The sequence below is a fragment of the Idiotropiscis lumnitzeri genome, chromosome 9, assembly GCF_059441095.1.
Source record: "Idiotropiscis lumnitzeri isolate Australia: NSW breed Sydney's pygmy pipehorse chromosome 9, RoL_Ilum_1.0, whole genome shotgun sequence".
NCBI classification, from domain to species: domain Eukaryota; kingdom Metazoa; phylum Chordata; class Actinopteri; order Syngnathiformes; family Syngnathidae; genus Idiotropiscis; species Idiotropiscis lumnitzeri.
In genome coordinates, this window is record NC_142399.1 from 14,242,575 (window position 1) to 14,253,419 (window position 10,845).

A 10,845-nucleotide genomic window follows, 5' to 3' on the forward strand; every position below is an offset into this window, starting at 1 on the left:
AAATATATATTTATATTTATATTTATATTTATGATGCACATTGTGCTTTTTCCTTAAGAGTAGTTATCTAGTATTTCATCCGGAGTACATTAAAGGTAAAAAAATATCTTTCCACGAATGTGTTCTATGCACCTTCACTAGTCTAAACATCGCAGTCTGATTAATATTGTGTTTGTGAAATGTGAATTAAGCAGCAAAATCCAAAAGATTTCATCCAACGCAGGGCGGCCATTTTGTCATCATAATTGCTCCGGGCTCAGGTAACGACCAGCCACGGATCAGCTTGCGAATGTCACAGACCAAACTCAGAAAACTGTGATTGGTCGTTTCCAGAGCCATGAGCAACTCTGATGTCATATGTAGTCGATCAGCAACTATCAAAATGGCTGCCAGTTGAGGTGGATAAAAGCGGGTGTATTTTACTGCTTAACTCATATTTTACAAACGCAATAATATTCAGATTGCCGTGTTTGGACTCGTGGAACCACATCGAATTTCTTATTGTAATGAACATTTTTGACTTGACTTCCCCTTTAAAACACAATTCAGATGATTAAACATTTTCATTACACAGAGTACATCTAATTAACATGTCTCATCAATTTTGTTTTTAATAGTTGTTTATATTGTAAAGAGGATTTGTGGGCACGCTGCAATTTTGTTCCTGAGAGATGACATCCTCTAAGTTGACATTTGCCGTATTTTGGACGTCACTGTCACAGGGAACATTCGGTCGTGAACCTCAAGCGAAGCCTGATGATGATCGCTACTTGAGAGCAGCGATTCAGGAGTATGACAATATTGCTAAACTGGGCCAGATCATGAGGGACGGGCCGATCAAGGTGAGACATGAAATGTTGGGCACACACTAAAATGTTCTGTCCGGACTCAAATCCCAATCGATCATTTGTAATGCACGCCTCGTCTGATCCTTCTAAGTGGAAACTAAAATCTACTCCAGTAAGTTCTGAGAAGAAAAGAGGAAATCAAGCAGAATGACTCAGCCCCTGATTCATCGCTGCTCTGGATATTTCATGTTCAACATCTCTGGCAATGCATGTGCTTCAAGAGTTTGATCCTAACTGCCATCCCGTCAGGGTTCCCTGCTCAAAGTGGTCCTGGACGACTACCTGAGACTGAAAAAACTATTTGCAGCCAGACTCGTCACTGTTTCCAGCAGCCAGGCAGAAAACTCATCAGTCACTGAGGTGGGCTGTGTGCTGCTGCTGCTGCTGCTGCTGCTGCTGCTGCTGCCGCCTCCTTTGACTTTCCATCTGATCTGGCTCTTTCCTCATATCTTGGTGACTTGGGGAATAGAGTGCTGCTCGCTCTTTCATTTCTGTACAAGACATTTTCACCGCGACACAAGTTTTTCCGAGTGGCAAAGTAGTCGGCTATACAAGCATTTCTAATTTGACCTCCTTAGAGGCATTCTTGCAGTCTTCTCAAAACAAATATGTATGACATCCACTCTATTTATCCACCTCCCCCATAGCTTCTACTGGATTCATTTAGATTTTTGGGGTGCATCTGGTGTTGCAAAACCTCAAAGTTTTATTAATTCTGGTCAGTGGTAGCCATTCACTTTTCTATCACACAAAACTACTCCCATGTATCGTTTACAAATACTGTTGTATGAAATGGCCGATATAAAGTTGTTCATCCATGACTACAGCACCCGTCACCACTAAGATAAATTGTGATTGATTAATTCCTTAAATTGGAGCATGGATGAGGGTCATGTGAAATGATAACTGGAAATTTACCAGTGGATATTCTCATTCATCTTTGTAATTTCACCTTGCAGCTTAGTTTGCTTTTCCACATCAACAGTCCTCACCAAACCTTTGTGCATGAACTGATAAAGGCCGCTTGGCTGAGGGTCAAAACTTCTTATAAGACAACCAGAACAGTCCGTTTGCAATTGATTCAACACCCTGAGAAGAGGGAAGTTGTAATCACACACAGAGGGTCACAGGCGGTAGGTGCATCATGGCCATAATCATAGTGATTGTTTCTGACCCTTGTCTTCCTCTGGAGATGAGAGTGAACAACACTGCGTCTTTTCTGTGAAAAGGTCCTTTTTCATTTTGGAGGGATAGCGGGAAGCAGCATATTACACGCCATGTTGACTATTCTAGATGGTATGAAAGCATTTTTTTTTTCTGAGGCATCAAAGCCTCATGTTAAAAAAAGTCCTTATGCTACCACCACTTGTTTTTAAGTGACAGCATGAGATTGTCGTGTTTTTGAGGGAATTTTTGTCCAATCATCCAGAGGAACACACGAGACATTGATTGGCCCCCATCCGTTCGTTGTTGCGATACCTTGTAGCAGGGATGAGCAACTAAAATGCTGGAGGAGGCCACAATTTTTCATCAGTGCTACAGTGCCACATAGGACCATGCAGACTGTAAATGTTGCAAGACAAAAATGCTATTTTAAATATGGACAAAATATGTGCATCCGTGCAAAAAAATGTGGTGGTAGTATAGTATTGTTACAATTTTCAATTCATGTATCAACGATCCATGACCCGAACCTAACAGCAAAGGGTTTGAAGCAAACAACAAAATATCCACATAGTTTTTTTTCCAGTGCAAAGGGCTCACTTGTATAAAAATTACCATTCAAGGATGGTGCAAAATGCTGAATAAAAAGTAGTTAAGTGCAAGAATTAATGTAATTTTTTTCAAAAAATCAATTCACTCAAAATCGCAGAAATGTTGAGGTACTATGCTTGTCCTGCCTATCATTCCCAAAAAAATGAGGCTATAATACTGTAATAGGACTCAGTGTGCGCAACCAAGACATCTAATGGTGATGTGTGTAATTACATCTAAAAACTACAGTCAACCCCTGTTTTTTACCTAATATTTTCATATTTTGGATTTTTCCAGGATTTATTTATTTTTTGTCTTTGAAAATGTATATAGAATGTTTATCAGCGTTCTTTGAAGACTTGTTGGAGGTTTGTTAAAAATAGTGTCTCAATATGATGAGGGAAAAATATTTAGCGGACTTCAGCCCAACGCCTGTATTATTGATTTAATACCTCTGCACCATTTCAAATCAAGTCATGCCATTCTGCAGTCAATCTTGTTCTCCTTTGATCCTTTTTATTGACAACTGACTTCTCTCCTAAATGTTTCCGTTCTCCTGTGTCGCTTCACTTCCAGCTTGTATGGATTAGTTCGTAAATTTCATCTTTATTCATTGTGCCCCTTGTCCTTTGTGCCTCTGTCTGCCATCAGCTGATCCAGAGTGATTTGGATGATGACGAGGAAGAACGTATGAGCATGAGTGGAGGTCGCGGCACTCTGCGCTTCAAACACAAGCTTCCCATGGAGTTGAAAGGGCCAGAAGGCGTGCACGTGGTCCACGGTAGCACAGGTACCCTGCTCACCTCCGACCTCAACAGCCTCCCAGAGGACGACCAGCGGGCTCTGGCGCGTTCTCTAGAGGCTCTAAATGCTGACGGTGGCCTTTACTCCGAGCGCAACGCCCGCACCGAGTCGGCCAAGTCGACTCCGATGCACCGTCACAAGGACGGCGAGCTACCGGAGAGCCCTTTGGAAATCACTGAGTTATGACTAGCCGAGGCCTCGCTGGTCTGAGCCCAACCATGACTCAAGTGTGTGCGTGTGCTTGTGTCTCCACACCGCCACGCTGACCCTGTTGGGAAGGTTCGAGGGAACAACCAAGAAAGACCAGAGTGTGAGTGTGCTAGTCCACAGCCCACTTTGTTAAAGTGGATGGCGAACCTGCTTAAAGATGTTTTTGTTCTCAAAATCAAAAAGGAAAATGATCAGCAGGGCACAGCAAGAACAAAACATATAGGCGCCATCCAGTTTTACCCAAAGAACGAAGGAACATTCCTGTGGATGAGACTCTTACCACATGGAAGCAGCGGGTGCTACATCCTCACTTGTTTTGCTGAAGTCATACTTGGACTGCATCCACACACACACAAACGCACTCACACACATCTCCACACATTCAGACCAGCGAATGGCCTTCAATGGGAGACTGAATATTCCAACTCCTTTTCATATTTTGAGTTCATTTGCAAGTGTCTGTCTGTGGAGATGGACAATGAAGATCTTTATTTTAGTAATTCTGGGAAAATAATGATGCAGTGCGACCGGAATGCCTCAAATCACCTCTTGATGCTTGAAAATTTTAACTTTCCATCTGCACTGTGGAAATTGTTGGATAAAACTACAAGGTACCCACAACTGGCCAAGCTGGAACATGCTGGTCCACCTTTCCTTCTGAAGCGTGTTCTGAGTTTGTAGTTAACATGGAGAGCCCTGAGAACAACAGCACCTCAACGGATTATACAAGATGGTTGATTTTGAAGAAAAAACTAAGAAAACTTTCAGTCCTCCAAGAAAGTTTAACAATTTGAATTTTAAAAATATATATATTAGCTGTTGTATTTTATTGATATGAAGATGGCAACTTGCCCACCAAGACTTTACACTGCCACCTGAGGGGAGTTAGTCATGCTCAAATGGAGTCATGTTTACTTTATTTTTTTATTTCAAGATAAGTATTTAAATCATATTTTTTAAACATAAATGCCTGCTTACCACAACAGGTAGGTTTATTTGGATGTCTGTGGGCGTACATGTAAATTGTGCAATAGTGTTTTTCTTTTCTATTCTATGACGCTGTTTATGATGAGTGATGTGTTTTCAAAGTTCATTTTTATATGTACATTTTTGTATGTTTTTATTTCTTCGTTGTTACTGTCACCAGCCCTGAGATCTGTGATAATAAAAGAAATATGCAACCATCCGTCACATTCTCAGTAAGATGACTAGAATGCAGTTTGTTGGTGATCAAATTGTTGGCCAATTAAATCATGTGCATCAACTTGACTAAGGAGGGCTCTTAACTACATACTTTTTCATATGGTTAAATAAGTGGCAGCTGTGGCACAGTAAAAACATTGTCATCTAGTGGTTGGAGACGATAAACAGCTGGTAAGTCCACTAATTAGTTGATTTATTGTTTCCAAATGACATAGAAAAGTCATCAAGAACAGATTTCAAAAAACCCGACAGCAGCAGGTTAAGAGTCAATGCTGTGGTCTCTTCCCTGTTAAGGTTCAGATTCATCGGCTTGTGGCACTCCCGGATGTGGCCGTGGTGCTGCTTGCTGGTGTCTTCTTCAGGGTTCGATTCAACTGCGGAGAATGGAGTGAATTTGAGTCATTCAGTAACAGAAATTCAGAGTTATAAAGCAAAAGGCACAACTAGGATAGATCAATAATCACCTCCTCAAATTTGTGAATCTGTCGGATGAAAAAGTCTCCATATCGACGAGCAACTTTAGTGTCTGCTATGTGGATCATGTCCTGAGGAGATGAAAGGAGAACCAACTTGACTCAGTCATTTTTATGAATGGCAATGATCTAATATACCATAGAGTGCCAACACATTTATTACAACGTCAACACATTTCATTTTTTATTTTACAGAGAATAATGGAGACTTTCATTTTCAGCAAGCTCTCAAAATGTTACCATTTTAAACAGAAATTAGGTATTTCAAACTGAATTCCCCTTTTTAGAATTCAATACGGTAAATTAAAATACTGGTGTATTAACTAAAATAGTTTTTGGTAATTAACAACACTGACAATTTAGAGCAGCTGGAGCCCAAGACAACAATGCCTGGAATGTGTTAGAATGAAAAGATGAAAAATAAAAAACAGAACAATAATGACATTGTTATGGAAACCAATTCACAGTTATATACTACTCAGTAGCAGTTCTTATATTAAGAGCATTCCATATTTTAGGAGCGTACCATGTCAATGTAAAAGTCAACCTCAGAAGCTGACTGGAATTCTCCATCCAGAGCTGAGATGCCGCTGGTCCACACCAAGTTCTTCATCTTGTGCTTAAAGACGAGCAGCTGAATTCGGAAGTCCTGCTCAGTCATGTCCAGGAATCCTGCCAGCTTGGCCACCGGCATTGTTGTGTACAGCTTCAAGAAACTGGAATGAAACACAAGGCCAGTCAGATAAGAAGTTTCCTACATGAAAGCAAAGCAACTGCTGAGATGCACGCTGTGCATCCACCATCAAGTCATTGAGTGTGCGCCACCTGCGAATGGTGGAGAGCTGAGCCTGCTGCTGCACCTCCTCGGTAAAGACCTTGAGTTGCTGCTCAAAGGGTTCCTTGTGGTAGTTGGCGTGGACATTGTCGTAGTTGGGCACCACTGGAGACAAGAACTTGGGGCGGGCGAAGCTAAACAACTCCTCAAACACCTGCAGGTCTCTGAGGCGGAAAAGGTAACATTCTGTGATTAACAACATCGGTCACTGCATTCACTTACATTTATCACGGGCCACTTGATATGCATGGTTGTTCTCAGGGGACCGGTTATTAAAAAAAAAAAACGCGTAGTACGAAGATTTTTTTTTAGTAACCAATCCTCCGGTATTTGTTGTAAAACGCACCCATTCCTGTTGTTTTTGCAGTGTTTCTGAAATACCCTAAAATGTCACAAGATGTCGCCAAACCCCTGACTATTACATATATTAATGCTTTAGCACCATCTTGTGGCAACAAAGGGAATATAAACCTTTTTTTTGGGGGGGGGTTCAATAACTTGCAGATGTTCGCTTTTCGAGACAGGAGGGATTGCTGCACACCAAAAATAACCATTTGGTTCATATCTGGGTTGTAATGTTACAGTATATTGGGCACAGTTAAGTGAACAAAATTTAAACTGCTTCTGTGCGTAATTTAAAATGTAAAACGTATCATCTTAAATTAATTATTTTTAAGAAAGAGCAACATCAATGTCTTTTTAAAAAAATACATGTTGCAGAAAACGTGCAACAGTAATAGAACAGTGCTAATTATCCTATTACACCATAATACAAAAAATCATTTGTTACTGCTTTGGTTCCATCTAAAAAGCCTGTGAGAGGCATTTTAAATGTCGTTGGAAGTTGTGTTTGTATTTTCTTTTAGCCACGACGTCTTAAATGACAAGATGAGCTGCATTGTGTTTGTTTACAAACAAGACGTGGCAAAAGTGTGAAGCACTAAGACCCATGCCAAATATGTTCTGTGTGGGGACCCAAACAATTGCTCTTCCATTTGAATAAATGCGAAAGCCACATAAAATGGCCTCGAGTTGTGACACTCGCGCCATAATCATTGAAAAATACATACCCCTTCTGCATGCGCAGCATCTTGTCCCCATACTTGTCCCTCAGCTGAGTGTGAATGCTTTCGTCGATGCGCATCGGGTACATGGTGAGCGCAATGGCCAGCAGACCATGCATCTGCTCGTTCTGTTTGTTGATCTGCAAGCACAAGCTCATCTATTTGAGTAGCGCAAGGAAACAGCAACAATTTCAAATCAATGTGTGTGACAGGCAGCACAGTGGAAGACTGGTTAGCACGTTCGCCTCACAGTGCAGATGTCGTGGGTTCGATAGCAACCTGCATGAGATTTCTCCGGGTACTCCGGTTTCCTCCCACATTCCAAAGACATGCCTGGTGTGTTTATTGAACACGTTAAATTGTGAGACTTACCATCTCATATTTATACGTTGACCTCTGGAACATGTTTCTCGTCCTCTGGATGTAGAGCAGGATGTTTGCAAACACTCGAATGGCATCCTGGTAACGCCTCATCATTAGATAGGCGAAGCCCACATAGTAATAGGTGGTGATCTGACACTCAGGCACACGAGAGTACATACTCTGAAGAGGAAACCAAGAGAGAGAGAAAAAACAGCTTCAGACTGAGATCAAAGTGCTACATAAGACCTGGCTAGTTTACCTTCTTGTTGAGCTCAATGTTCTCCAACACTTTAATGGCCTGGTAGTAGTCTCCAAGCAGAGAGTGCAGCCTCAGCAGGCCCACCAAGCTGAAGTAACCCAACATCTTGTAGAGGGAGTGGCGTCCATATTCCCCCGCCACACTCTCGGGGTCCCCTGCAATATAACAGTAGAGATACATTTTCAGATGGACTTCCTGAAGTCTTACAGAACCACCAGTAGCATTTGTGTTATAATGATCAGTTTTGTACTAAACGTATACCATACACTTTTTTTTTTTAAACTTTTTTGTTATTATAATGGATCTGGTCAGATTGAGCAAGTGGATATCATCTTGTGGTTGGTTAGTGTGAGTGTGGCCATTCCTCAATTTTCAGATGAATTTCATACCTCCGCTGGTGTAGACTTCAAGCTGGCGGTTTATGTTACTTTTATCCACAAGGGAGTGGAGCACATTTAGAACGCTGTGGACGTTCCAGATCTTTGGGTTGTTTCGCAGGAACTCAATCTCGTCTTCCGGCTTCTTGGCGGTCTTACAGCGGTACTGACTGAAGGACTGAAACTGAAAAGGAGGATGAGTAAAAAGTTATGGTGTTACCTGCAAATACTAGTTTTAGTCCTGCTTTCGCTGCATAGTATTTTTTGTAGCTCTTGTGAATACAATAGAACATACTTGGTAGATAAATTCATCAATTATGTCCCAAAGCCATTGGTTTGGTAGTTCCAAGGGGGCTGGCCCATCAGCATCTGTTTGAAATATAAATAAAATATACCCAAATGGTTGGCATTACAGTGATAACTAAAGGAAGGCAACAAAAAATATGGAAGCTTACTCAGAATGTAGTTGAAGAGGTTGCAGTAATTGTAGTAGGACTCAAACCGCTGGTCTAAAGTGGGTCCCCCCTAAACAGTTTTAGAAGGGTGGGTTGTTTACAAAGACCAACTCTGAGAGGGTTTTCCTGCTAGTTAAAGTTCCTGTAACAGATGCTAAGAAAGTGGTGGTGACTTACGCTGACTTTAGCATAGATGTGTCTGTAGTACAGTTCCTTATAGAGAATGAGGAAGACGGCATCTGTCGGAGGCAAATGCGAAAGGTTGACATCAGAAGAGTCATGCTGAATTCAAAACTGTCTGATTTCTAGGTCAATGTAAACAAAAAACATACATATCTACTATGTATCTTACCAAATACTGTAACTTCATCTTTGGGAAAAAGTTGTTACATTCCATTACCAAAAGATAAACACTCATAAATTACGCTTATCATCAAGTTAGAGACTACAGTTAAGATAACATGCATATTTTTTTGACAAGGGGGGGAAAGGGAATAACCAAACAAAATGAAACCTTTCCAAAACACTTTTATACAAGAGACATTTCTAACTTTTTAGTTTATTGGAATAGTGTATCACACTCAAGACAGCGACAAAAAAAAAATCTCTCTCGAGAATTGATCTCCCACTTATGGCTTCAAAGATTTATTCACTAACCATTGCCAACAAGTGATGAAATGGACTCTGCCTCTGGCCATGGAGATGTCTTAAAGAAGCGGTCAGTCAGCTTGTTCCAACTTGAAAATAAGAGCATCACCAAACAGGTAAGCCACTTAGCAAGGGCAACCAGGAGATGGCTTTTGGCAGAGAACTGCTACCTGTTTTCATAGACATCTTGGATTTCATAGATCTTCTGCTCAATACTCTCGCTGGACACACGGTTGGACTGCAGCTCGTAGACTTTCTGGTCAATCAAGTCAGAGATGGTTTTGTGGAAGTATTGAAGGAAATTCTTGATCACCTCTGGGATAACGTGGTAGGTCTGCTGCTCATACTGCCGCTCAAAAGCCATGTCTGCTTTTGGGTCACCTGCGAACAGATAGAAATACATCATTTAGGTTTTCAGTGCAAAGAACGATATAACGTGCACACAAGGGATCTGTGTAACAGTAATGAGGATAATGTTCACAAACCAGTGTGGAGGTCATATTCATTTGAGTAGCCGTCGTACTGTAAGTAAATAAAAAGATGATCAACATCTGTCATGGAGCATGCATCCATTCATCAATGATGTCTACAAATGCATACACCAGCCACGAACAACGCGCATTTACAGAAAGTGAACACGTGTAAATGCAAACATTGTCCTACTAATACTGATTATACGTAACCAGAAAAGGACAAAATAATCAGAATGCTGTGTTATTTTGACCAAAACAATCAGATCGGTGAATTGTCCCGATACCACAGCTACAGCTAGCTAACCGGCTATAGCTTCTAGATATGCTATCACTCTTTACAAAGACAAACAGTTCAGAGGAATAATTGCTCTACTAACATCGTCGTCGTCGTGGTATGACATGATTCCAGAAGTTATCCAATGAATTGTTTTCCGTACAAGAGGGAATTTTGCAAAAAAGGACCAGCTAGCTAAGCCTGCTAAACCACGCAGCTACCGCTTGCGGGACGGCAGGAAGCGGAAAGAAAATGACGACGTAGAGTTGAAATGTCGCGAGATTAGAAAATATTTTCCATAACTTGCTGCATTATGGGAAATTAATGCTTTCTTTATTGTTACGATATACTGTATATTAACATGATTTAGTTCATTTTCGCATTTTCATTATTTTATCATTTTTATCATTTTGTTATAAAGTATTGGCTAACAGAAGCCAACATCCTATTAACAAATATTGTGTATTAGTTTTTACATAACATACAACGAGCCACCATAATTAGAACCTTTTTTGTAGCATTTACTTGTCATTCATTCTCTTTCGTCGTGTAAATTTGTATTTAGAAAATGGTGAAGTGCGTAATCCTATATGCTTGCCACACGATGGCGCAATTGCAACAATCTGCGCTTTATAAACCACGGAAACCATGGCTTGACCTGTTACTAAGAATACAAAAAACATAGCTTTTGTTAATTTCTATGATATTATCAGCTCATGAATAACAAGGAACATATTTTGAAAATTAAAGTGCATTTCTGTATTTTGGGTCAAAGATTTATACATCCACCTCTAACAAAGTTAT

General features: G+C 40.6%; 2 protein-coding genes across 3 annotated transcripts in view; one reads left to right on the top strand and one right to left on the bottom strand.

The window, feature by feature from the left end:
* The window catches only part of cdh23 (cadherin-related 23), a 161,495-nt gene extending 156,692 nt beyond the window's left edge, over positions 1-4,803 (top strand). Inside the window, exons 66-68 of one of the 2 annotated variants that reach the window (XM_088304346.1) lie at positions 723-842; positions 1,098-1,208; positions 3,255-4,803. In XM_088304346.1, the coding sequence (XP_088160472.1) occupies positions 723-842; positions 1,098-1,208; positions 3,255-3,593 (570 nt within the window). In that variant the 3' untranslated portion in view covers positions 3,594-4,803. The remainder of the gene's footprint in view (positions 1-722; positions 843-1,097; positions 1,209-3,254) is intronic. The other variant, XM_088304347.1, reaches the window with a different exon arrangement.
* A 193-nt stretch (positions 4,804-4,996) lies between these two features.
* eif3l (eukaryotic translation initiation factor 3 subunit L) lies at positions 4,997-10,311 on the bottom strand. The gene is made up of 15 exons (XM_088304348.1): positions 10,145-10,311; positions 9,780-9,816; positions 9,465-9,675; positions 9,304-9,383; positions 8,824-8,885; positions 8,647-8,716; positions 8,487-8,560; positions 8,204-8,375; positions 7,815-7,969; positions 7,565-7,735; positions 7,199-7,332; positions 6,119-6,292; positions 5,820-6,009; positions 5,285-5,365; positions 4,997-5,194 (listed from the first exon to the last, which is right to left on the bottom strand). The coding sequence occupies exons 1-15, from the start codon at positions 10,166-10,168 to the stop codon at positions 5,123-5,125; spliced, it is 1,707 nt and encodes a 568-aa protein (XP_088160474.1). The 5' UTR covers positions 10,169-10,311; the 3' UTR covers positions 4,997-5,122.
* Positions 10,312-10,845: the final 534 nt, after the last annotated feature.

Excerpts from the sequence above, each read along its gene's own strand:
- eif3l (XM_088304348.1), bottom strand. The coding sequence starts at position 10,168 with ATGTCATACCACGACGACGACGAT. Across the intron at positions 8,717-8,823 it reads ACATCTATGCTAAAGTCAGC|GGGGGACCCACTTTAGACCA; the intron begins GTAAGTCACCAC and ends AAAACTGTTTAG. Across the intron at positions 8,376-8,486 it reads TTGATGAATTTATCTACCAA|TTTCAGTCCTTCAGTCAGTA; the intron begins GTATGTTCTATT and ends CCTCCTTTTCAG.